General features: G+C 39.6%; 1 protein-coding gene across 1 annotated transcript; it reads right to left on the bottom strand.

The window, feature by feature from the left end:
- Window positions 1-1104: 1104 nt before the first annotated feature.
- On the bottom strand, window positions 1105-27778 carry gys2 (glycogen synthase 2). Its single transcript, XM_084711040.1, has 16 exons — window positions 27512-27778; window positions 21787-21968; window positions 19054-19245; window positions 18758-18943; window positions 15311-15455; window positions 14942-15059; window positions 14659-14779; window positions 14375-14481; window positions 12715-12774; window positions 12499-12577; window positions 7117-7230; window positions 6679-6805; window positions 4833-4928; window positions 4571-4734; window positions 4230-4310; window positions 1105-1973 (listed from the first exon to the last, which is right to left on the bottom strand). The coding sequence occupies exons 1-16, from the start codon at window positions 27633-27635 to the stop codon at window positions 1752-1754; spliced, it is 2118 nt and encodes a 705-aa protein (XP_084567166.1). The 5' UTR covers window positions 27636-27778; the 3' UTR covers window positions 1105-1751.
- Between the last annotated feature and the right edge of the window lie 77 nt (window positions 27779-27855).

The following is a 27855-nucleotide window of genomic DNA, read 5'->3' as shown; positions in this document are numbered from 1 at the left end:
AAGTGAGTGGCCCCCGCTTCCTTTACTCAGTGGATCCAGGAAGTGTTGCCAATGGTAATGTGAGAAGATATCTAGTTTGCTGTGCGTGGTGCACATCAAAAATGTAAGGAAACATGATCTCCATTTATAAGCTATACTAAGAAGAAGATTTATCTCTGTATTTATTATCAAGATTAATGAAAAAAGGATTAATCTGTTAACATGCATGCAACAGATATGATAAGGTCTAGACTAGGTTATCACATACTGTGGTGTCCTTCTCACATCACTGAATTCACCACTTCACCTTCATCTGAACAGTTAATGATGTTGCTGGTATTATTGTAATCACTACCCACTGAACCAGGGGGGCTGGAAACACTTCTCCTGTGTTATCATGTTTGGTTCAGGAGATATGATGGAAAGTACACTATTCAGATGCTGGAAAATAAACTGACTCCCACAAGCTGTTTTTGTGGCTTTTTTTTTTTTTTTTTAACACAGGATTGTTCCACCACACCTCTACCCAACTTTGCTGTGACAGGCCACTACTACTGTACTCTGATTGGCTCTGAGCATGAGTGTAGACTGGCGCCTCACAAGCAGTTATGCAGGGAGATGAATAGATGAAAAACATTAGATTCATCTTTGTGCCCTGTGTGAGGCTAAATTATAGTTTTTTAGACTTTGTTGACTTATTATTTTCTATTTTCAGTCACAGTTTGGAAAGAAAAAGGAAAAAACATTTTTGTGATAGTTCAATTTCTGAAAATGTCCTGCACCCCAAACAGTACAAGCATAGCCTACCAAGTGTCCATGCTTTTATGAAAAAGTGACCATATCACCTCAGATCTGGTACATATCACCTGGACTATACGTTAATAATGTACTACACAGAGAAATAACACATACTGAGGTTGTTACTTGTCTAATCAACTCATCTGATCTCTGGTGATCAAAAGAAAATTTTGGAGACTTCAAGTCGATTTTGTCTCGTGCACAGCTTCAGCAAAACCTCAGAATCTAACTGAGTATCTTTCAATGATTCACAAGATTCACAAGCTCCCCTTTCACAGGTACTGTGGGAACCCAAACTTGTGTAGTTAGTGACACAGGAACACAGAATTAGAACTTGTAAAATTCATTTTTTATTTCACGGTCATTAAGGCAGACTAGATCAGTTAGGCTGCTAGAATTCCTGAATTGAATTACTGTAGATAGAATCATTGGATCACATTAGAACATGTCACACTGTCATCTGCCTAGCAACTGAAGACAATATCCTGCTGTTGCATTACTGAGGAAGCATGCATTTTCAACAACAGTGGGCCAAGAATGGAGCCTTGGGTAACACCAAAATTAAACAGCTTCAGAAGAGGAGTCTGGGTTTTATGATGGACATAAATCAGGGCTACAATATAATTTTCATGACTTGTTCAAAGTTTAGTCTCAAATGCACATCCTTTTAAATTTGTGTTTTTTCTTTGTTTTGTTTTTTGATATTTTTAGAACGGTCAGCACTCTTTGATTTAATATGACATGTAATTGGCCCACTACTGCAGCTAAAGCTAGCAGCTACATATAGCCTGTGGTGGTGAAGTTGACAAAGGTTGGCTGTTAAGTGTGTTCAAGTGCCACCAAAACATTTGAAAGTACACTGAATGAAGTACTCATGTCTTGTAAGTACTGGTATCACCTTCATTGTAAGAGTACTGGTATTGGTACTGGTATCATAACATCTGGCCCTAGTCTGCAGGTACTCGTGTTAAATTTCAGTTTCCTGACTCTCCTGGTTGCTTCTTCTTGCCCTCTGGCACGGCGCCCAGCACAAAGGGAGCCTTGATGTTCAGCCGGTCCCTCTCAGCCTCCTCGTCTTCATCGTAGGGTTCATTGTCATCATCGTCCTCCACGTCACTGTGGTGGGGCGTGGAGTGGACGGAGGCAGAGGGAGAGGGGGGCACCGAGAGGGGCCGGGGATAACGGAAACCATCCGTCTGCAGAGACAAAGGATGACAAAAGTAAACCACAAGACTTTCAGTTTCAGCTCTATGAAAACCACCTGACTTCCTAACTGAAGACTTCAAACCAGACACATATCAATGATAAACTAAAACCAGGTATGAGATATAGTATCAGCCAAAGTCCTTGAATCAAAGAAGGAAGAGCAGGAGAAGGAGGGAGTCTTATTTCATGTAGCAGTACAGGGATCAGCATCATCAGCACACACCATGTGATGTCTTGTCATTCATCCAAATGTTAGGCTGTCAATTAAACCTGGCAAATGGGTAAAATCCATCAGTTTCCAGTGTGTGTGTCAGTCAGTACATCACACGTGTTCTCATGTACATGCATGTGCAGTTAGAGGAAGACTTCCCACAGAAAGGCTCTAAAACAGCATCTCTCTGAGAGCCACACAAAGATGATTTTCAGTTTGTTGCACCATTAGGAGGTTAGTAATATTGTTAATAACTGACACTGTTCGAAGGGTGTGTTGGTAAAGAGTTACTTTAGATTTGTAAATTTGGACGGGGTTAGAAATGTTAGGACTCAGTTGTTTGTTGCGTACATTTGTTTTTCTCTTCATTGAGAAACTGTGCTTAACAATGAAAAGGTGTGTGAAGTTGTTGCTCACTTTTACCAATGAGACCTCTGCCACATAAAAAGAATCAGCCTGGCAGACATGATAGCATTGTCAAGGGACAGTTTAGAACTCTTTCAAAAATGGGGCCATATTTTAGAAATGAATAGACTCAAATTTAAAGCTCTGGTTCTTGGCAGTATTAAATTGTACATTATTAGGAGTTAATTTGTTTATCCAGTGTAATAAATGGATGCCAAATAAACAACTTTTAATATGTTAATATGAAATAATAAATAGCTACTACTTCAAACTCACAAACAGAGCTACAGCCATGGACAGATTTTGGGCCTTTGGACACAAATGTAAAGGGTCTCCACCCAACCGATATAAGAGGAAGACACCCAGACACCCACCATGTTGTTGTAGTTGTTTTGTGTGTGTCTTTGTAGTTGTTTTGCATCTCTTTGGAGTTTTTATGTGTCATTTCAAATCTCTTTGTTTTTCTTTTTACTCTCTTTGTTGTTTTACATAAAATCATAGTCATTTTGCATCAATTTGTGGTCATTTTGCATGCCTTTGTAGTTGTTTTGTCTCTCTTCGTGGTTGTGCATCACTGTGGTTGTTATAGGTCTCATGGTCATTATGTGTCATTGTGCATCTCTTTGGGCTTTTTACATCTCACTTTGGAGTCATTTTACATCCCTTTGTAGTTCTTTTGTCTCTCTTCGTGGTTGTTTTGCGCCACTGTGTTTTACATCTCATGGTCATTTTGTGTATCTCTGTAGTTGTGTTGCAGGTCTTTGCAGTGGCATGGTGTGGCAAGGTTGTGGCTCTTTGTTGACAGTTTGCTTCACTCCATTAGTTTTGTGTCTCTTCATCATCATTTTGCATGTCTTTGCAGTGGCTTTGTATCTCTTTTTGGTTGTTTTGTGCCTCTTTGCAGTCTTTTGCAAAATGTTTTCGTCATTTTGTGGTTGTTTTACATCTCATGGTGATTTTGTGTCTCTTTTCTGTTGTTTTGCATGTCTTTGTAGTGGTTTCATGTCTCTTCTCTTGGTGTTTTTATGTCACTTTGTGTGATTTGTTTGTCTTTGTAGTCATTTTCAGTCTTTTTGAATTATTATTTGTGTCTTTGTGATTGCTTTGCGTCACTTTGTAGTGATCTGTGTCTCTATGTAGCGGCTTTGTGCCTCTGTGTGGTTGTTTTGTGTCTCTTTGTAGTCATTTTGCATCACTTTATGGTCTTTTTGCCCCTCTTTATAGTTGTTTTGTCTCTCTTTGTGGTTATTTTGTATGTCTTTGTAGTGGCTTGGATTTTTTTTATGTGTAGTTATATTGTATCTCTTTGTGGTTATTTTATTCCTTTGGGTAGTCATTTTGAGTCTTTGTGGATTATTTGTGTGTCTTTGTTGTTGTTTAGCATCACATTGTGGTGATTTGCATTTCTTTGAAGTGGCTTTGTGTCTCTTTGTGGTTGTTTTGTGCCTCTTTGTAGTCATTTTGTGTGTTTTGCGTAATTTTGTGGTCATTTGACATTCTAATAAGAAACAGTCCCTTCATACAGAGGTTATGACACAGACAAGCCAACTACCACTAGTACCGGGTTTTCATTCTCTAGTTCAATCATTCATTCACAAACTCTCTCATCTCCTTGTACAGTATTCCTCACCTTCAGAGGGGCCATGGGGTCCAGCTTGAACTTTTCAGGGAAAGCTCTGCTAAGTGCAAGATGGCGGGCGTGTATGTAGAACTGCAAATCACAAGTCAGACATCATGTACATCAAAACCTGAACCAGCAAGTTTATCTCCTTTGATTTAAGATTTTCAGGATCATGTGTTTGATGTTTTAAACCTCATGTGCACTTCAGTTATAGTTTTAAATGAGGATTTTCATGAATGCAAACTTTATTATTATTTTTGATTCCTATCATATGAACACATGAATGCAGGATTCTGCCTGACAGAGATCATGTTGTATTGTCTCTGTTTGGTGCTGGTGCAGAAACAGACCCGTCCCAGGTATCTCCAGTCCAGCAGATCAGACAGCCTCTCTGTCCGGTTCCGCTGGATGATACGCTGGCGCCGAGACTGCTGGCAGAAACTGAACATGAACTGGGTCAGCTGGTTACAGGACTCCTCAGCTGAACGGAACCGGCGGTCCACAATATATATACCTGATGGAGACGGCATCAATGATTAGCAATGAAAATCAATGAGTGTTTATGTGTGTGTGTGTGTGTGTGTGTGTGTGTGTGTGTGTGTGTGTCCTCACCATAGGCAGCGGGTTCAGAAACATGCTCCTCCATGAAACAACCAAAACCTGACAGGTTGGTGGTCACACTGGGAATGCCCATCACAGTACATTCACCTGGAGAGGAACAACCGGGTTCAGAGAAGGTGCCGTATGTGTGTTGTCATGTGTGTTATCAGGTATCAGGTGACAAAATGCACCACATAGCAGCCATGTTGTAGGTCCTCAGCACATTGGGGCACGAATAACTGGTAAAACTGATTGCATTTTTAAATATGATGAGTGTGCTGACTTGTAGAGAGAACAGTTCAACTGCTGACATGAGGACTTATCACACTGCACTTAGCCCAGGTCTAAAAACATTCTTAGAACCTTCTTAGCCCTGGGCTAAAGGGAGAGTCCCAGGTCAAGAAAACTTTCACACTGGCACAATCCAATGTGACATAACCCCAACTTTAGCCTAGGGCTTGCTGGCCCCTCTCTGGAGCAGGATTAGCAGCTGAAAACTGACTAAATACGGGGCTAAAAGGTTCCACTGCATGTCCTTCACACAGTGATATCCTCAGCCCCTTTTTGTGCACAAATTGTTAACCCGGGGTTAGTCCTGGGTTAAGTGGATTTTCAGGGGATAAGTTCACAAATACATGCAAATTAGGGATAACAATGCTCTGGAGCAGAGCAAGCAAGCCCTAAACTAAAGTCAGTGTTAGCTGACTTTGAAAGTCAGGCTCAACCCAGGGATAGTTTAGCCCTGAGCTAAAAGCTGACCCTGGATAACTGAGCTCCTTTTCACACAGACATACTTAAACCAGATTATTATTAATCTAAGACTATGGCTATATGAGTCACACTGCACTTCTTATAGCCCAGGGTGAAATGTTTACATTCTAGAATTTTCTGTGACTACTCTTTAACAGAATTTAACCTTGTTTAACACTGGCACCTTTTAGCCCCAGGGGATAACCCCACAAATATGGGGCTAACCCTACTCCAGGGCAGGGCAAGCAGGCCCTAGGATATAGTCAGGGCCAGCCCACTTTAGAACGTGCCAGGAGTGTGCCAGTGTGAAAGCTTTCTTAACCTGGGACTAACAGCTCCTTTAGCCTGGCACTAAGAAGGTTCTAAGAATGCTTTTAGCGCCGGGCTAAGTGCAGTATGAAAAACCCTATAGGGTAGTCACTTTATTCTAGAATGTAAACATTAACTCCATCTTCCAAAAGACATTTAATCGAAGGTTAACAAGTACAGTGTGAATACTATAGTCTTGGACTGAGATTAACCCTGGGTTGAACAATGCTTGTCTGAAACAAGGTTTGGTTATCCAAGGGTTAAGTCCTATCCAAGGATAACACAAATAGTAAGCTAATAATAATAATAATATTAAGCCTAAGGATAGCCCTGGAATAAGAATATGCAGTGGGAAATGATCTCTAGAACCTTCTTAGCCCCAGGCTACATGAGCTGTTAGCCCAAGACCAAGAAAGCCTTCCCATTTGCATGATCCTGACACATTCCAAAGTGGGCTAACCCCAACTTTAGCTTAGGGTTTGCTGGCCCCACTATGAAACAGGGTTAGCATTGACTTTACACAGCAGTATCCAAGGTTTAACTCTGGTCTAAGGATATCCCCAGGCTAAGAAAGCTTTCACACTGGCACATTTCAAACTGGGCTAAGCCCAACTTTAGCCCAGGGCTCACTGGCCCTGCACTGGAGCAGGGTTAGCCCCAGGTTTGTATGGTTATCTCCTGAAAATTGACTAAATGCCAGTGCATTAAGAGTCACATGTCATTCTAGAATGTACAATTAGTCACATGACTTAGTTTAACCCTGGGTTAACTGTTTTATAATGTGGTGGTAAAAGGTTACCAGGTGTGTATCCCCATGGTTCATAGTAAGAGGGAAAGACTCCAAGGTTACAGCCACGAACAAAGTCCTCATAGTCCATCGGCAGCAGAGGACTGGTGGAGGACAGGAACTCAGGGTGGAAGATAATCTTAGAGGACAGACAGGAAGACATTGTAAGAGCAATACTGAATAGAAACATGATGTAGTGGAAATAAAAATATTTGTCACCCCTTAAAATTGTTTGTCATTTATTTATTGTACAGATTAGACTGATCATTGGCTGCAGTATGTGAAATAATAATTATTTAAAACCTAAAATTTGCTGACCTAATTATCATGAAACATTGCACATCATCATCACCAGGCAACACATGACTAAGAAATTTCCATAAACTGACTTTATAAGAAATTGCAATGATGATGAACACATAAAGGAAGTATACAGGAAATGAAGTCTACCTTGACGCGGTCGTTCCTGGAGTTGAAGAGACCGATGCGTCTGACGTTGGACAGGATGGGATCTGTTGAGTCGTCCAGCATGTTGTGAGTGGTCACTGGAGGGAGGCTGTGTCTCTGTTTGAAAGAGCAGATGGATCAGTTAGCAGGATGGAATATTCAGTCACCACTCTTGTAGAAATAAGGGTTCTTCCTGAGGTTCTTCCCAGAATCAGTTGCTTCTGAAGAATCATTTTTTGAAGAAAGACTTTGTTAGACTAAGGGTTCCATTAACAATCTACAGCTCTCTTTTTGAGAATTCCCTGAATGTGTTCTAAATAACACCTTTGGAATATAAAAAGGTTCTTGATAGAACCCCCTGAGAGTGTTCTAGATAAAACCCTTGGAATATAAAAAGATTCCTGGTAGAACAATGAGTGTGCTTTAGATAAAAGCCTCAAAATTTAAAAAGATTCTCAATAGAACCACCTTGGTGGGCTGTAGATAAAACCTTCAGAATATAAAAACCCCATAGAACTCCATAGGTGGGTTCTAAATAATACCCCTGGAATATACAAAAGTTCCTGGTAGAAGCCCCTGAGTGTGTTCTAGATAAAACCCTTGGAATATAAAAAGGCTCTAAATAGGACCACCTGAGTGTGTTTCAGACAAAACCACAGGAATTTACAATGGTCCTCAACAGAACCACCTTGCTGGGTTCTAGATAAAACCCTAAGAATATAAAAGTGTTCTTTGTAGATTCCTGCAAGTGTGTTCTAGATAAAACCCTAGGAATATAAAAAGAGTTGTCAGTAGGACCCCCTGGGTGTATTCTTAATAGCACCCTTTGAAGGTGGAATGGTTCTGAATAGAACCCCCAGAGAAGGTTTTGGGTGTAACCATTACACTAGAGAAGGGTCCTCTGTCGAACCTCTCATAGAGGGTTTTAGATGAAAGATGATTCTAGGATGATTCTTGGTATAATTTAATTTATTTTATGTTAGGTTCTAGGTAGAATTCCAAGTGAAACCTTTATAAAAGGTTTTTACCAAGTACCACAAAAGGGTTCTCATATGGGGACAAGCCAAAGAACCGTTTATGGTTCTAGGTAACTCTTATTTCTGCACATTTTCAAGTGATAGATTTCATCATTCCACTGTGTGTTTGACAGGATGATATCCTGACAGTTTTTTTTGAAGATATTGGTTCTGACCATTTTTTTTAACTGATCTTTGTTCAGATGTTGCTTAGCAACAAATCAGTTTCCTTTCAGTTAATAAGTCAATATAGCTTATGTTCACCTCACCTGGATGAAAGACTGTATTTGAATTTCCATTTATATGAATTTCCATAAATGTAAATCTCCATGACTGCATTCAGACACACACACACATAAACACACCTGCCTAAAGCAGTGCAGTGAGGAGAAACAACATAATGAGTGTTTGATTCAGTGGTCTGTGACCAGTAACTTGTCAGACTGTTAGTCTAATAAGTATCGATCCCTGCAGGGATTTACTGTCTCACACCATGTCAGGACAGGTCCAGTCCCAGAAGGAAATGACTGGGGGTGCATCTGAAATTAGTGGGGGTGCACTCGTAACTACACTGCAGGCTGGTGACATCAATGCAAAATAGTTTGTGTTGTGCAGCCACTGATAAACAGATTATACTGGAACAGAAGTGGGAAAAGTACAGCCAGTTCAACAAAAAACTTTATACAGCATGTCACTCCTTTTCATCAACAGTTTGCTTCAGAATGACACCAATGATATAACAATATCTGCAGCCTCTGCAGTGGTGTGCACAGCACTGTTACACACAGCCCTCACTGTTTACCTTCATCACATCAGCTGAAAACAACACTATTCTGCTGCAGTATAACCATACAGACCTCATCTCTGCAGATGTCTGATTACCAGGGCTCATCATAACCTTTCCAACTTTCTTTTTCACAAAAGTAGTTCATGATTTATACTTGAAACACATCATGGTACAAATGCTGTTGAGTTATGTCATTATTAAACTATGTGACTGTATATGAGGTGAGATACACTGCCTGGCCAAAAAAAAGTCACCACCTGGATTTAACTAAGCAAAACAGGTGAGATCCTTCTATTGGATAATGACTGCAGTGATTAATATGTTTCAGCTGGTAACAAGTTATTGAAGCCTAACTGATGCAGTGATCAGCTTCTCATTTCTTAAATAACCATGTCATAAGACATATCCTGTGGTCGTGGAAAAGATGTTACTCTGTTTCAGAAGAGTCAAATTATTGACCTGCATCAAGCAAAGAAAATAACTAAGGTGATGAAACTACTAAAACTGGGTTAAGAACTGTCCAACACATTATTAAAACCTGGAAGGATAGTGATGAACCATCATCTTCCAGGAAGGAATGTGCTCAGAAAAAAAATCTTGAATGATTGGGATCAGAGATCACTTAAAATATTCAATGCAGGATATCTCTATCAGCTAAGGATCTGTGTCCTGAAAAACTTTGAAAACTCCTGGTTTGGCATATAAAAGTCTGGGGTAAAAAAAGCTTTTTTTCTTCAGTAGTAAGGGGTACAATCAGCATTCACACACAAGTCAAACTGCCTGCCTTTCAGCAGGTTTGTCCTCTCTGCTCTCCTGCACACACATGAGTCTCAGTGCACATCAGAAAAAAACAGAAAGGCAAACAGGTCTACTGGCTGTCTGAAAAGGGCCAAGTGCCTACTTTTAGTGGGTTTACCCACATTTAAAAAAAAAAAAAAAAGGCATATACATGCAAAATTTGGTGTAAAAATGGTGTAAGAGACTCTACTCCACTCTACTGACCACAAGACAACAAGACAAACAAGGTAATTGAAAAGTGGGGATCAATGGAAAATGTACACATGAAAAATAATCACAAACACACTTCAACCAATCACCAATCAGATCAGGAGAGTCTGTGTTCCATCACTGGCAATCGATACCACTCTTACTCCATTTCCCACAACTGAAATATTGACATTGGCATAAATTTATTTAATTGAGAACGACCTTTGTATAAGCTCTTTTCTTGTAGCACCGTTCTCTAACATACATCAGCTCGATAACAGCCCATCTATTGACTTGTGGTCTGAGCTGTAGAAAGGTAATTAATTAACACTCAGCTTGGTTATGGCTCTGATGTTCATTCATGCTCTCCGCTCAGGGGAAACCCCCTCTTGTCCTGTTGTAATTCATCTCCAGCAGGAACCATCGCTCACATCGATCACTCCTAGAGAAATGCCCTATCCATTCATAAAAACAGAGCTGAGCACATGTGATGGTGCTGCTGGAGATTTATCTTTTACAGCATTTGCACTTTCTCTGTTTGCTATTTTTAAGATTAAAGCCACAGAAACCTAATGTAGACTTGTTTATTCTTATTATACTTCTTGTTTATACTTATTTATACTTACACAGTTATAAATCAGGTTCTATTTCCAATGAAGTTCCAATGAAAACTGTTTACAGTGAGTACTATTATCCAGACAAACTCCAGAATAAAAGACATTGGTGCCAAAATTAAAAGGTGGCATTTCTCCATTTTGGCATTTTTCCTGTTTTTCCATTCTGCTCGATATCATGAGGGCAACCATCTGCTCTCAGAATGTGCACATGCCCTCTGATGTTGTGCGTACATGCACACTGAACCTATTATTGATACCCAATTCAATCCTCCAGCATTTTTCGGACTGTTTTGGGGATTGCTGCAACCCAAAATCAATCATTTCAGAGCAGCTTTTCTAAAAACATTGTGATGCATGTTGTGATGTTTTTAGGTAATTTTGCAATAAAATTATGGGAACAAGCGAAAACTGCAAAAACAAAAACCAAAAGAAAAAAGCTGTAATTTAGCAAAAAGGCTCAGGATAATCAAATACAAAAAGTACACAGAGAAGTAAATTTGTAGCTTAAACTTAATATAACAATAATTAACAATTAATTAAAAATATTAAAGTACACAGAGCATTGATAAATGCCAATAACAATGGCAGGTTTGGAAATAGTTAGAAGGTAAGATGATTGGTCAAGTTTGCAGAAGAGTCACTATGATTGGATAAAACGGCAAGGCCGTGCAAAATTTATGGGGCTTGGTTGAATTTGCATTAATAATTGCAATTGCAACATTGCAACTTCCAAGACTGACTGAAGGACCCCAGCTACCTATAGTACCCGAACAAGTCGATTTTGTTATCGTTTGAGCAAAACTCCATGCTGTCATTATAATAATAACTGCCTGGCTAACAAAAAATAAATGGCTAGATAAGTGCTCTGTCGATACCTGACTCTCAAAAATTAGCGAGCATTAAAAAATTGTGATCACAACATGCAAAATTAATATCAACAGCTGGTAAAATATCAGTGTCCATACAGTTTTTGCTGTAGGTATAAAGGAATGCTTTACACTTTATTTTTGGCAATTGCATATTATAGTAACAACTTAGATGTGATAATAATTGCTGGAGAGCCTGGAAATTTTTGATATAGGTACCTTGAAATTGGTTGAAAAGTGCTTCCATCACAACTGTGTGGTTGAAGTTTGTGTAAAGTAACAATAAATATGTGTTCTGAGTTTGTCACACCACAGAAACATATATTATTAACCATACAGCCAAATTTGAATGACTAAAAAGTATCACCAAGTTTATGAACTTTAGTCTCAACATCATGAGATATGAGCAGTTTTCTCTGCTCTGAAAGACTGAGGGTGTGTCTGCTCTGCTATATCAGTGTCAAACACCACCATCACCTGAAAACCACCTGAAACAGCAGTCTGCGTATCCAGACATGTCTGAGCCACCAGAGCCAGAGAACAGTGACAGGATGGTATTTTTCTTTCCTCTTTGTTGGTTTGTTGGAACTGAAGTGAGCTGAAGTGAACTACTGTGTCAATGAAAAATACATCCAGGGAGGGTGAGGGGAGGGTTGTTCTTTGTTCATGGTCCTTACATAGTGTTGGGGGATCATGTCTCTAGCACATCACCAAGCCATTTTTTCAGGTCTGCCCCAAAAACCCTCAACGCAGTTCTCAGTTTTTTCAGCCACTATTTTCCAACAGTTGTTTAGATATGTTTAGAAGAATAACTCCAATTAACTAACGTCACTTCTTTGGGTGTGGACAGAAGTAAAAAAAAATGTTTCAAAATGTCCATCTAAGGGAGAGGGGAACATAATAGTGATACCCCATGGTTAAGAAATAGCGTGTCTTCCACAGATTTTGATACTAGCTGACTCATATTACTCAGAAAATGAGGCTGGATTGCTAACCAGTCAAAACAGTGAAAGCCTTGGGGCCCCAGAACTCTAGGACCCTCGAATGAGGAGGAAAGTTAAGGAAGAATGCTGTTTCCTGTAAACAGAAGAATGAGAGAAAGGCTCCTGCACCTGTGTGGCGTAGATGGCTCTCTTCATAATGGTGAAGTCGTCTCTGTCCAGAATGGAGTTCATGTCAGGGATCTGCCCTCTGATGACAGAGAAAACAATAAGACACACAACATTAAACATGCCTGGTCTCCATTCATCAAAGAGAACCAGTGCTAATATACACACACAGTCAAATCAATAAAGCCCTGGGTTCACTTACACTGTCCATATACTTACTTTAACAGAGCATCATACAACTTTTTGCCAAACTTCTCCTTCACAGTGTGAGCAGTATCCCTGTAAAATACAAACATAAATATACATAAATAAATAAATAAATAAATGGTACTATACAAGCCCAGCTACCTATAGTATCTGCTCATCAGATACAGTGAGCAGTAAAGGTTGCATTGAGATGGCAGCTGGCTAAGAATGGTGTTCCAGTCGTCCCTCTCCAGAGCAAAATTTTCTAGCTCCTCCTCAGGGATCTTGAGGTATTCCCAGGCCAGATGAGATATGTAATCCATCCAGCAAGTTCTGGGTTTACCCCAGGGTCTCCTACCAGTTGGACATGCCTGGAAAAGCTTCAAAGGACGGCACATCCCAAATAGATGACTGGACCACCCTAACTGGCTCCTTTTAATGCAAAGAATTGGTTGGAACTCTATTCCAAGCTCCTTCAGATGTCCAAGCTGCTCACTCTTTCTTTCAGGTTGAGCCCAGACACAGAGGAAACTCATTTTGGCTACTTGTATCGGCAATCTCTATCTTTTGGTCACTACCCATGACCATAGTGTTGGAACATACATCAACTGGTAAATCGAAAGCTTTGCCTACCGGCTCAGCTCCCTCTGAACAACAGTGGTACAGTACAATGCCATCATTATTGCTGACACCCCACCTTATCTCATCTTCTCATGTTCCAGTTCCCAGGATATCTCAGGATCCTCAAAACTAAAAGTAATTCCTAGGTTTGTTTCCTGATCTGCCACTGCTGTGAGCCAGGTTTGGTTAGATTTAGGCACCGAAATTACTTGTTTAAGTTTGGGGAGAGATTATGAACATGGCTAACACTGACTGGAAATAGAAAGTGAACAACAATATCAAGTAAAAGCCACACACTTTGTCAACCCAACCACCCACACAAACCTACTCCCTAAGGCAACATCAAGCCAATTTTGAGTTTGTCTCTTAGAGATGACACTATTTGCACAGTAGGTGGACCCCTGCTGTTGGTTTTCAGGTGAAGACATTATCCAAATAGAGCTGCTCAGAGGCCAGCAGATCAGATTGTAGTTGTACTCAGCTAACCCTGCAAGGCAGCTGGATTTGCAAGATGAAGCAAGAATCCATCTTTGCAGGCTTGAAGCTATGCACATTTGTCTGAACCACAGTGGTTTAGAACAGTCAGCAAATGAGGAACTACTGGCAGTTACAGGCTTGGTTTAGATGTGATGACAGTGAACTGGAGAGTATTTGTTGATTAAAACAAAAGATGGTTCATATGGTTCATGGATCTGGCTGATTGTAGTTCACCCTTGATAGACAATGATAGACAAATGGATCCAGTCACCTCTCAGGTACTATTGAAGGTGCCTGCCCTTTTCCAAACAGTTTCTATCAATGGCTTCTCAGTCCAGTCCATCTGGTCTACCAGGTTAGTAGTGAGCAGTTTTCTTCTGAATCTGTGTAGTACGGGTTTGAGCAAAAGACAGCTTTGGTGTCACTGAATCTATCCTGCTCAAATGAAGGCTAATTTATTAACAGGATGTCTGCTGCCTCCATCATATGCATTGAGTATGGGTTAGAGTGCTTTGTATTACATACAGTATACCGCATGTCATCTGTTTATGTTGGTATTGGACTGTTACAATATGTAAACCACATGAGGCCATACCAGAGCTGTTTGCGTACTGCCTGGCCCTTCAGTGACTCCACATTGAAGTTGTTGGTTTTAGCTGGCATGATGAAGAAAACTACCACAGTCATATCATTCCTGTGTACCTGTGGACAGAGTGACAAAGGAAACAAAAAAAGGGGAGCGGGATGAATGAGGCATTTAGACATGCTGAATAACTTTCTCTTCACAAGGTCATAGTTCTTTCTGTTCTGTTTGAAACTTTAACACATTTGACTCATACAGCACTGTGCTACTGAAAATAGAGGACTAAAAGACCTCACCCGTAGTAGGTAGTTGAGTCTGGACAGTGATTCAAGAAATATATCAGCTCCCTTGTTGGAAAACTCATAGCGTCCAGCGATGAAGAAGAAGAGGGTCTTCTCCAGGTTGAAGTCCAGATGACTGCCAGAAGAATGAGAATTACAGTAATGTTTAAAGGGAACAGCTCTTTTTCTAAGGAGCATCGCTTCAGACATTGAAAGTCTCCTTTCTGTGATGAGAATTGTCAAACCAAAAACATTTAGTTGCCTCAACACGTGATGGATCAGAACTACATTCACCCACCCATAGAAGTGTCCTCTGACAAACTCCTGGATGCGGGCCTTGCTGGTGGAGTGCAGGTTCTGAAACTCATGCATGGCCGAGAACTTCTTCACATTCAGGCCGTTTGGGGTTACCACATCTGTACCATCAACACAACAGCAGGAGAGCTTTAATGGATAGTTAAGTCATTGGTAGGTTTGTCTTCACAGTGGTGTTGGAGGACAGGTAACAAAAAATCTATGACTTTATCCTTTGGAGACCAAAATAGTTGACACTGTCATGTCTGTTGTGTCTGACTGGTTTTGTGTCACTTGCATGAATAGACCGATTGATATCAACATTCATTAACAGTGTGGAGCATCAAGGTGTAGCAGTGAAACACTTCCCCACCTGGCTTCCTGTGCAGCATGTGGTTGGCTTCCACAGCAGTGATCTGGGAGACTGTGGTGAAGACATGTGCACAGTGGACCGCTGCTCTCTCCATGCAGTATCGATGATAGATCTGCCTCTCACCTGCCTCCTTGTCAATGTTGAACTACAACACACACAGAGACACACAGGGATCATACAGCATCCATTCAAGTTGCAGGAGAGAATTTGGAAGAACTAGCATTACATTATTGGGCTCCAGTTGGAAAAAATGATACCAAAGATAATTATATACCAAAACTATGCGGTGGTCAACAAAAACGGAATTGCAGTATGCAAAAAGTTCTGGTTGGAAATTACAGATTTAAACCCAGCAACTTTCACCTTAATTCAACATTTGAAGTTGCACAAAGAATGATAAGATGATATTACATTTAGTTATGACTTGTTTAGGACTCAAAACTCAAACTTGAGTTAAGTTTAAGTTTAGTTTAGGTCAGTCTTGACTTGGTTTGGGGCTTGACTTATGGATTTATCAGTCTTGAATTTGGGAATGGTTTGAAATTTGTCAGTCTTGACTTGGGACTTGAGTGCAAAGTGACTTGCAAAACAATGACTTTGTCCCACTTCTGCAGTACACACAAACAGTTAATAGAAAGATACATCAATGAGATCAAGTCATGGGTTTCTGAAGGAACATTTTTAAGTCTGGAGTTCGTGTTCAACTCATGTCTCCATATTTACTGGAACAGCTTGTTTGTTGCAAAAAATCTGGCTCTGATAGGTCCATGCTCATGTCAAATAAACACTAGTTTAACACCAGTGTGGAGGATTTAGTGGCATCTAGTGGTGCAAACACCACTCTCCACTTATAAACGTGTAGGAGAACCTATGGTTGTTGCAAAACCTGCCAAAAAACAGGTCATATCTAAAGCCAGAGTCTGGTTTGTCTGTTCTGGGCTACTGTAGAAACATGGCAGTTCAACATGGAGGACTCCATGGAAGAGGAGCCGCAAGAAACTTATAATAGAATCAAATTAGGCATTGCTGCTCAGACTTGTCAACAACTGGCCTCTCTTGATATTGTGACAAAATGTTTGCCACTGGCCCAAAAAGCATTTCCCCCCATAGGCAACCCTTATATTAAGAGACATCTGTAAAACTGTTGAAAGGATACCCTGAACTGCAAACAAGTGACTCTTCCTATTATAATTTTTGAAAGAAAAAAGTCATCACAATGTAAAGTCTATGGGCTGAGCTGGAACTTGCAGACAGGGGCAAGGAGGCAAACACTATAGTGTATATTCAATAGGCTTTATAACCAAGAATTAAACTCAGAAACTAGAAAAATTTTTTGGCTTATGTGCCAGGTGAGCAGCTCTGTTTGGACCGAATGGGTGCCATCTTTGCTTTCATGATCTAGTTCATTATAATATATCTATGGGTGCTGCTTCCTGTGGAGTCATGGATGGATGCTGGCCCCAGAAGCAGATGTTGGTGGGCCCCTAAGCCAGAGTCTCTGTTGTGGGATTGCTCTTGTTGGGGAGTCAAAGTTCATGCTTGTAATATTGAGTATCTGCCCACACTAAGAGCTGTTATTTCTTTTTATCATCTTTTTGTTTGTATAATTTGTGCGATGGCAAATGTGCTTGGCTTCGGGAACTTAGCATCCTTTATGCCCAGACACTCATTGTCTCACAGTCTGTCTATGGTCGGAACTTCTTAGGTAGATTTTTTTAAAAGTTCAGAAGTTTTTGGAAGATTTCTGCATTTCTGTTCCGTCAGATTCATTTTCACATTCAAAGGTTCAGGCCGAAAATCACAGCCTTTTACAGCCACTTAGCGCATCATTAGTGATGTGGAGTTCTGTGTGGAGGGGTCAGTGGGATGTTTGTAATTGGCTCTCGCTGCTCTCAACCTAAAGGTCAGTGTGAAACTAAAGGCCACTCACTGGCTGACTGGATCATTGACAGATGGTCAGGTGTTTGTAACCATCAGCCAGCCCACAAGAACCTCATCTGTTCTATCGATGGAATCATATCAATATGCATTTTCTGCTTTGATGACTGTGACACAATCTGCAGCCAGGAGAGAGAAAACGAGGAGCTGTAGTTTTCCCTAGAAATAAACTTTATCCAAAAAAGGTAACATTTTATACTATGTTTAAAGGAGCAATATGTAACAATTGGATGTACTATAGTCTAAATAGTCAAGGAGCCATAGACTGCATATTATATAGGTTGAAATAACATTTGATCTATGGGTGAAGTGAGTTGTTCCCCCCCTGCCCCCTCCTCCCCAATTCAAGGAAGCTCTGCAGGAGCTCAGCCGGAGCGCAGGACAACAACAACATAAATTGACAATAAGAAGCAATGACGAGTCCTCCACTGTAAGCTGATGTTTATAACTGTCAGTTGTCTGTCAATGTAAAGTTCAGCTTGTTATCCTGAAAACAAAACCCTGCTGCTCTGAAATAACACACTGTGGACGATAAGTTAAGTGGCTGCCTGTCTCACTGCTGCCAAACTCCATTAACATTTTGTTAACTTTTATAAACATCTACAGCTTCTACAAGATTATTAATGAATTCTTACAAACATTCAACATTAATTTGAACTCTAATTAACGAGAAACGGGGAAACAAAAACAGTTACTCACACCCGGAATAGACATTTCACAGGACATCGTGGCAACATGTTTCCTTGATCTCTGATGACATACCATGGTCATTTTATGATTTATTACATTGAATATATTGCAGATTTCTCCTTTAAGTTAATAGGTAATAATGCCCTAAGTACTTATATGAAGCTTATTACCATTGTCAACAAAAAGAACAAGGAATTGTTCTTGCTTAGATCCAGAAGCTGCAAAATGTATTGTTAGCTTTTAATAAGTGCATATTTAATTAACAAGTTCAAAATATGTGTGTATGTATCAATCTTAATAAAGCAATGAACAAAGTTAAGTTAAATGTGTTTGCAATGCTGTTATAAACAACTATAAGCAACTCATAAGCCTTTTATTACCATTTTAAGCAGTCTATAAACTAAGTTAAGTTTCTAATAGTACTAATAAATGTGTTATAATCTAACAGTATAGTTATCGTTAATAAGTGCATAGTTAACTGCTAATAAATGCATAATAAAGTATGTATCAATGTCCTCATATCTACTTTTGACATGGTTCTTACTATAAAGTGTTTCCAATCAAAATAAATTGGTAAACTAAAAAATTAGTTAAGGGCTGGTTTTTCATATGTGACATATAGATTTATCTCCTGTGCTGGTTATCATGAAATCTGTCTTGTTTTCATGCACATTTGTGTTCCAGTACCATACTACATAGTAAGTCTAGGCAGGTTCTGAGAAGAACTTAGAAAAGTGACAAATGATGTATCATTTAAACAGTCACTATATGCATGTGTCTCTGTAGTGAGTGCATGTCCAACCCTCCTGAAACTCTCACCTTGTCCAGGTTGTTGTAAAAGTCGGCGTTCCCGGCACAGAGGTACCGTCCCAGCAGGGTGGCGTGTGTGGTGAAGATGGTTGCCATGGGAATCCTACGGAAGCGAGATAGAATGAGCCCCGGACCCGCTTGCCACTCATGGAAGTGAGCAATGACATTGGGCTTGTCTCCTAGCTGGTCTGTCAACTGGAAGACAAAAGATGAGCTGGAGTTAGAAACAGCAGCGTTTACATGAGTTTATACTGTATCTGACTGAGAGCTGTGAAGCTGAAATTTAAAGACGAACAGCAGCTGACCTCTTTGAAGAACCAGGCGATGAGGGAGCCCAGGATGAGCGCGTCGTTGGCCTCTCGGTCATGGTAGGGCAGACCGATGTTGCAGGTCTCCCACAGGTCCCCCTTCCAGCGGTCCAGGTTCCAGGCTGCAGAGCCGATGTCAAACAGGATGACGTAGGGGCTGCCTTCGATCAGCCAGCGACCAAAATGAACCTGCAGCAGCAACGTCAGCAAAGGAAGCCCACTGAGAGGTGTACAGTCATAGAAATCAGTTTTTAAAATCATCTTCCAGTTTGCCTGACACTGAATGCACGCTGTGGTCAGAACATACTCAGCTGTTGACAGAATCACTTTAGGAAAAGGTTCACCTCAGTGTCTAAGTAGAAGTAGAATTGATGTCAGAGATGTGGACTTGAGTCACACCATTTAGACATGAGTCAGACTTGTACCAATTTAATGACTTTAGACTTGACTTCACAAAATAAAAAAAAAGACTTACTCTACGTACTTCTGTAACTTGACCAGTGACTCATGACTTAACTTGGACTTGAGCTGTTTGACTTGAAAATATTGAAACCTTTACCCAAGCCCAAAGAAGAAAAGTGTGAATCCACAAATCAATTCATGTCCCTTCACTTCATGAATCGACCAACTTTAACGCTGTTCATTCTCAGCAAGTCGACACTTCATTCCCCAGATCCACTTTGTTTGAACCAATACGACAGCATCCAATCAAGTTGCAGGAGAGAACCATGAAGAACTGATGTTGCGTTACTGAGCTGTAGTTGGAAAAATGACCATTTTGTTTGCAAATAAAAACTATGAGGTGGTGAACAAAAATGAATTTCTGTATGAAACATGCCAGTGGAAAATTTCAGATGGAGATTCAACAACTTCGTTTGGCATTTGAAGTTTCACAAAGAATAAGTCACTGCTAATATTAGCGTAGTTAAGTGAGTTAATGCTTAGCTAACTTTAGCTTAACAACAAAGTGACTTTGTAAATCAATGAGACTGGAAACTCACTGTTATGTTATGACTTGTTAAGGACTTGAAACTCAGAGTTTAGGATTTGTGTTTCTTGACTTGAGTACAAGTCCTGAGTGTCTGAGTTTTAAAACCTGGGAAGCCATTATTGTTATTGCAGTACAGCATCAAATAAAACATTTTAATGCTTTGTGTATAATTCAAACACATTTGCCTGCAACTTAGGCTGACAAACTGTGTGTCACCTTTGGGAAATCTGGGATCTTGACGAGAGTTCATCCTCAGGTTTTGCATTTCAGGTCATTTTCAAGCAAATAATGGGCTCTTAAATGTAGCAAAAAAAACAAAACAAAACACACAAATGAGCTGCTTATAACATGTTGGCCACATTCTGTGTAATTTGTCCTGGATCATCAGGCTGTTTCTCTGGTATATGACCGCCCTCTAGTGGCCAGTGATTGGAGGATAGAGCTGGATTGCATCAGTCCTCATAGTGTAAACAGACTGCACAGTAAAGTGCACACACAATACACAGTGTCACTGCCAAGATAACACAATCAAATTATTACTGCTGTGAGTTGAGCAGTTCCACTTCATTTTGTATACATGCAAACATATGCATGTATTCATACATGTATGAATAACATGCATAATTGTGATCGTAAAACACCAACTTGTTGAATGCTCACTGTTGATGAGACCAGTGCATCACAACTACTGAGAGAAGATACTGATAAGACTATTGATTATTAGTAGTAATGGCAGCAGCAGTATTGTTAGTATTAATAATAATATGCAGTAGCAGTAGTAGTAGAATTAGTGCTGCAGTAGTAGCTCTAATAGCAGTAATACTACTAATTAGGGCTGAACAGTTAATTTTATCGAAACTGCAATATAGTCTCCTGCAATTTTCAAATCACAGGAGGTGCAATATTTGTTGAAACCTAATATTTGTTTGTAAAATGATTGTTGCTGCAGAGATGTGCTGACCTATACATCAGATCTACAGACTGAAGAAAACATTTTTTGTAGGACTGAAACTAAAGATTATTTTCATTATCAATCATTTTTATGATTAATCAATTAGTTGTTTGGTCCATAAAATGTCAGAAAATGGTAAAAAAAAAAAAAAAAAAAAAAAAAAGAGAAAAAAAAAAGAATGAAAATGAAAATGAATTCTGTCAGACTCCAATTTAAGATAAAGGTCCAAACGTGAAAACACATCCACCTGTCCTCCACAGGCTCCACCTGTTTGGACCAATTTTTCAACTAGTGATCAATCTGTCATTAATTTTCCCACTAATCAATCAGTTGTTTGGTCTATAAAACATCAGACAATGTTGATCAAAGTTCAAGATGACATCCTCAAATGTCTTGTTTTGTCTACAACTCAAACATATTCAGTTTACTGTCAGAGGAGTTAAGAAACCAGATTTATCAGAGTAGTTGCCAAGTAATTTTCTAGTTGACAACTAATTGATTAATCAACAAGTCACTGCAGTTCTACACTGTGTGGTACAGATCACTGCAAAAATCAGACCGTTAATATCTTTTAATATGTTTCTCAAAATTAGCATTCTCTGAAATACTGCAAATTAAACTGCAATTGCAATATCAGTAAAAATATTCACAATTTGATATTTTTCCAAAATCGTTCAACCCTACTACTGATAAAGAAGAACTTATCAGTTTAGAGCTGCAGTTAGAGCTGCAGCCACCAGCTCTAGATAGAACAAAATAAAACATACACACACACACTTTGTCCTACCTGGCAGCCATTGTGGATGAGAGTGTCCATGGCCTTCCTGATGGCGGGGTTCGGTGGCTCGCAGCCCTCCACCTGCGTCTTGAAGTTGTGTTCGAAGTACGGCCCCATCATGTAGAAGTTCTCCCCCCACTCGTCCACTGTGATCTTAGCTTTGGTCTGAATCACTGTGTAGATTCCTCCAACTGTTCACACACAGTGAAGACAAATCAACAGCCCTGAAGGCACACTTTTAACTTCTCTGCATTTAAAGCACACTGATACTGTCGCTGTGAGAAGAGGTCATATCTGATACTGGAGTTTTCATTTATCTGTTAGATTAAAAGTCTGGGATCATTTCATGCAGAAAGAAGCAAAAAATTGACATTTAAAAGAGAAACCAATCTCGTGAAATTTCCCTTTCCACATCCTCTTTGCTTTGAACATTTCAGGATAACCTGATTACCCCTGGAAGTTTTTAAATATGAAATGATGATGCAGGCTGTTTCATAATTCACTTGTTGCCCATAAATTCCAAACGTTCAGATGTGACTGCAGGCACCTGAAGGTTGATGCGGGGCGATTTAGTGTAGTTTGTGACTCAGACAAACACAGACAGCAGAGCAAAACACGTGGAAATGTTTTCTGTCTCTCACATGGCAACAAAAAGACAAATATTGATATGAACGACTATCAACAATCAGTGAGCTCATAATGACGTCTGAACTGCATCAGAGAGCAGGAGTTGTATAAGAGCTGAGACAACAGCAGAGAGACTGATAACCTCTGGACTGTTTGACAACATGATGACCATGAAACAGAGAAACACACAGACTCATATGAAGTATTGAACATGCAGGAACTGTGCTGCTGTCAGAATCAAAGTGTACAGGAAAGAAAGGCTCTGTCATTTCTGTGTGAAATTCACCTCCAGTTCTTCTCATCCAGAGCCCAGGTTGAGCTCATCACAAGTCCACCCCTCATCACATCCTGATCTTCAGCCATCCCTTCACCACCACACCCCATCACGGGTTTCCTACATTAACTCCTTCCTTATACATGATGGCGTCATGATGGAGTCTACTCACCACATTTCTCATCCAGATTGAGTACAGGCCAATTAAATATATTGTGTAGCAAAGGTGGAAAAAGTACATACATTCTGCGTTCAAGTAGAAGTAAAGATTCTATTGTGGAAAAAAAAAAAGACGTAGAAGTACTGATTCAACTTCTTTACTGCAGTAAAAGTGAAAAAGTACAGGCTCTGAAATGTCCTCAGAGTGCAAAAGTAAAACATAGCTCTCTGAAGGACATTTCCACTGACTGAGTCTGTGATCCTCAGCTTTTCTCTGAAGTAAAGTCTGTTTCATCTTCTTACGTCTTTTTTGTCTCCTCACACCTTTTGTCATTTTCATCATATCACATAATTTTCATCTTGTTATGTCTTGTTACAATGTTTCTGTCTAGTTACATCATTTTTTCTTGTTATTTTGATTTTGTCTTGTTGCATCTTTTACTTTGTTTTCGTTTTATTATGTCTGGTTACATTATTTTTGTCTTGTTATGTCTTCATGTTGTTTTTGTCTTGTTACATTGTTTCTGTCTCATTATGTTGTTTTTGTTTAGTTGCATCTTTTATTGAGTTTTTGTCTTTTTATGCCTTGTTACATTGTTAATTGTCTTGTTACGTCATTTTGATAGTTTTCACCTTGTTACATCTTCTTTACCTTCTTTTTTTGTCTTGGTTCATCGTTTTTGTCTTGTTATGTTGCTTTCTTCTTATGGGGTCTTTTACTTCATTTTTGTCTTGTTACATCTGTTACAATGTTTTTGTCTTGTAATATCTGTTTACATCATTTTTGTCTTGTTATGTATTAATGTTGTTTTTGTCTTGTTATGTCTGTCGTGCACGGAATGCACTGATGGACACACCAGTGAATCGTCTTTTCTGTTATTGTCCTATCTATTCAGGTTAAATCAATCAGTCTTGCTGTTGGAAGGCAGTGACACTAAATAAAAATAATTAATAGTTCCTCTCAAATGTATTGAAACTAAATTAACAGGCCTGTTTGGAAAATGTTAGAAATAAAAAGTGCAGATATTTGTGTTAAAGTTTAGAATAAAAGAAAAAAGTCAGAAAAATAAATTATAATTATAATAATTTATTAAAGTACCAACACCTGAAAACTCTAGTTAAGTAGAGTGAAGAATTTTTTGTACTTTGTTACTTCCTTCCTCTGTTGTTGAGTCATTTTCAAACCCTTAAATGCAGATTTTTATAAATTTGTTAAGTTCATCACAGTACAGTCATATCATTTAGTTCACAGCTTAAAAACATGTTTTGTGTGCAGTACCTCTTTAAATATTTTTTATATAAGGCCTTATACATCACAGGTGCCTGAACTTTCAAAAAGTAAGTTACTGCAGTCACTGGCAGACTATTATCACATCTGATGTCCACCAAAATGAAATGTTACACACAGTAACAAGTTGCAAAAAAAACTCTGACCTCAGTCACGACCTCACTGGTCATGGTGGAGGGGGAAATATACAAAAGTGCCCTTTTGGATGCTCCTAGGGTAGATAAACACGATAAAGTGCACCCTAGAGTGGTCCAATGTCCAAGACAGTCTGCCCTTCCAGTGGAAAAAACACAATGCAGTGTAAGTGACCTGATGGCTAGAAAATGAATTGGCCTCTACATGCCTCTAAATGGTTAAATAGTTAATAACTCTCTGTGTGTTTTATTACAAAGGTGTACCTTGAGTCACATAATAAAATAATGTTAGTTTAAACCAGGGATTGGTAAGTCCACCACTGCTCAGTGTCTTCAGTGGTGTGGTTCAGTGTCTGTCTCACAGAATCAAGCAGATTAAAACTACACTGCTCAAACAGGAGTACACACACACACATCCAGACTAAAAAAGGGTCCGAAAGTGAGCAAATCATGAAATAAACAAATAAACGGCTCGCAAACCGCAGGGCTCCAATGTCCATTTAATGCAACACAGTCGTTGCTCAATATGTTACTAATTTTGCTGCAACAAAGTAGTGACGTATTGAGCAACACTGTTCCTCATCAGACTGAAACTGCACAATGGATACTATTTGCACCCAGGGTGAAATAGCCACTGTAGCTGTTTGCAATCAGGTGTATGTCAGGCAGAGCAGAGATCAGTATGAGCACCAGGTGGTCGTAGCCAACAATGCTATTTGCACCCAACCTAAGTATGTAGTTTTGTTGCCGAAACCTAACCAAACTACACCTCAAACTGAAAATGATTAGACAAAAATAAACTAAATAATAAGACAAATTAGAAGTTAAAGTTAGCTTCTAATTTCACACTTAACTAAAATTCTGGTTTTCCAGAACAAGTCTCAGATCACATGTGAAAGAGTCCTGTGCTTTATCCATTCATCCACCACCACCCGTTATCTACAGAAAATGTATCACTCTTCATAGCTTAACTAAGAGGGTCAGGTGTCTATTCTCACCTGAGTGCAAATAGACACTCCATTATTTATATATGCATGCACTCTATGTGTATAACTGTATTTATTAATGGATGTCCAGTCCTCTGTTAGAGGCTCTTCATGTGAATTATCACCTGACTGTTTTCATGTGTATAAGATAATGTCACTGTAGTTTGATGAAGATCAGTGTTACTCAGTATGTCACCACCTTGGTGCATAAAATGATGGTGCAGTGTTTAACACTTTTGCCTCACAACAACAAAGTCATGGGTTCTGATCCCAGTTCGGACACGGCCTTTCTCTGTGGAGTTTGCATCTTCTCCCTATGCTTGTGTGAGTTTCCCCTGATTTAAAATTTTTATGTTAATTTTAAGAACCTTTATTAAAACTTCCTTTTTTATCTTAGAATTACAACCAAAGTTAGACCCTTTTTAAAAAAAATATGTTTAGCCATTTTATAGTTTTATTCATTGGACAAGAAATGGGAGAGAGAGTGGGGGGGTGACATGCAGCAGAAGGTCACATTCACAGCTCTACTGAGCTACCAGGACATCCCAGAATTAGACCCTTTTTAACTATGAAAGATGCTGAAATACTCATTCATGCTGATATTACTAGCTGTTTAAACAGTAACTCCGTCTTTACTGGTTGGTAAGAAAACTACAACTTGTTGAGAATGCTGCAGCCACAGTTTTAACCAAAACCAAGAAAACTGATCACATGACCCCTCCGTTTAAAACACTACACTGGCTACCTGTTTCTTTTAGAATTGGTGTTTAAGTTCTTTTACTGGTTTATAAAACTTTGAACGATCTTGCAGAACTACCATGAGATCTGCATGAGAGCCTGCAACCAACCAGGACCCGTGTGTGAGAGCCTAAATGAATGTACTACACAGTGGCAGCATTACTTTCCATTTTCATTCGAAAAGATTACAAAAGTTTAAATAAGGATTACTTAGTGATTTCAGAGCATTTTAAATCTGTGTGCTCTCGTTTCCTTTATTAATTACTGACATTAGATTTGATGGTGATGGGCAGGTCCTCACTCTTCCAAACAACAAGGATCTTCTTTCATTTTATGTTCCAGTTGGATCACTGAGGTCTTCCACCACCTTTCTTTTAAATGTTCCTCACGTCCCATAAACATACTGGTGAGAGTTTCTTCTGTTTTTATGCCCCTAAACTATAGAACTCATTGCTTGTAGACATTAGAACAGCAAGCTCTCTCTGTATTTTTAAGAGGAAAGTTAAGAGCTGTCTTTTATGTTTTATTGTTGTAATTTTACTCCTTTTATTTGTATTTTTATTATTTTTTGTTGGTTTTTATTTGTTGTTATTTTAAATTTACCATATGAAGCCCTTTGGGCTGCATGTCTGTATGAAAGGTGATGTCTGAGTTGAGTTCCTCCAGGTGCTCAAGTTTCCTCCATCATCAAAATTCAGTAATTTTCCAGTCAGTACTTCTGACCAAGGTACTGGTTTAGAACTGGAGCAGGTCTCCAGGCGCTGCACAGCAGCTGTCCACTGCTCCTGATAGCAGGACGAGCTGAATGCAGCCACTAAACCTCACTGTACGTTGTTCTCTGTATGACTGACAATGAAGTCGACCTATAAAGTGAACATTGATTCTGTTTTACTACCCTGCAGACACAATTATTACCTCTATAAAAGGTGTAATTTATTCATCCAGTTTGTTCACCACACATTTTCCATATTTGTGCTATCTCATTATTGACACATCAGCCAAGGCAGTAGTTGCTCCACTTTCAGCACTTATCTGCAGTTTAATGTTTAGCTCTGCAGAGGGAGCAGACTCACTCGCTGGGTTGCAATATTTGCTCTTCACAGGGCAAAGAGACACAGTTTTACACAAAATAAAACCAATACTGCAGGCCTACTGCCAGCCACAGCATACATGAGACTTCCTTTACTACGTTTACTAAAATGCCCCATACTGAATTAATTCAATGCATTATTTTAATTTGTTATTATGCATTCAGAGAAATATTTTAGTCTCTTGCCAAAGTTCATTCATGTTTTCAATTTTCTAATCATTACAGCTGATTCTTATCCAAACTGAAGGTGACAAATACGTGAAATGAGAGGTCTGCCTGTGTTGTGTCATGAAATATACAAAAAATACAACATTTGCATTGTTTGCATTTGCACTTTTGCCATTCTTTGAAATGACTTATACTTTACTGCATCAATGCATCAGTGCAAACATCTAATGTGTTTCAGAAATGAAAGCATCCTCACACTGCTGATCTTACCTTTGTTGGTGACCTCCCAGGCCACCTCGAACAGCAGCAGGTCCTCCACAGGCAGCTCGTCCTCCTCCCAGGCCGGCAGCACCCCGCTCAGGGACGTCATGGACAGGGAACGAGACAGCGGCATCTTCGAAACGTCTGGACCTGGATTCTACAACTGTGGCGGTCTGAGGAGAGGTCCTTCAAACGGGCCTGCAGGTGGAGGTCCTGGGCTCAGCGGGGACAGTCCTCCAGGACACTGCAGGACAAGATAAAAGGGACTGACGGGGGCAAAGAGCTTCCACCCCGCCTACTGAGGCTGACCTCCAGAGAGCAGGAGGGGACATTTACCTTCCATAGACACACAC

The sequence above is a fragment of the Lutjanus erythropterus genome, chromosome 22 (genome assembly GCF_056507025.1).
Source record: "Lutjanus erythropterus isolate fLutEry1 chromosome 22, fLutEry1.hap2, whole genome shotgun sequence".
Taxonomy (NCBI): Eukaryota; Metazoa; Chordata; class Actinopteri; order Lutjaniformes; family Lutjanidae; genus Lutjanus; species Lutjanus erythropterus.
This window is presented reverse-complemented; position numbering and strand designations above follow the sequence as displayed.

Excerpts from the sequence above, each read along its gene's own strand:
- gys2 (XM_084711040.1), bottom strand. The coding sequence starts at position 27,635 with ATGCCGCTGTCTCGTTCCCTGTCCATGACGTCCCTGAGCGGGGTGCTG. Across the intron at positions 18,944-19,053 it reads TCGCCTGGTTCTTCAAAGAG|TTGACAGACCAGCTAGGAGA; the intron begins GTCAGCTGCTGT and ends TTTGTCTTCCAG. Across the intron at positions 4,311-4,570 it reads ACTGGAGATACCTGGGACGG|TTCTACATACACGCCCGCCA; the intron begins GTCTGTTTCTGC and ends TGTGATTTGCAG.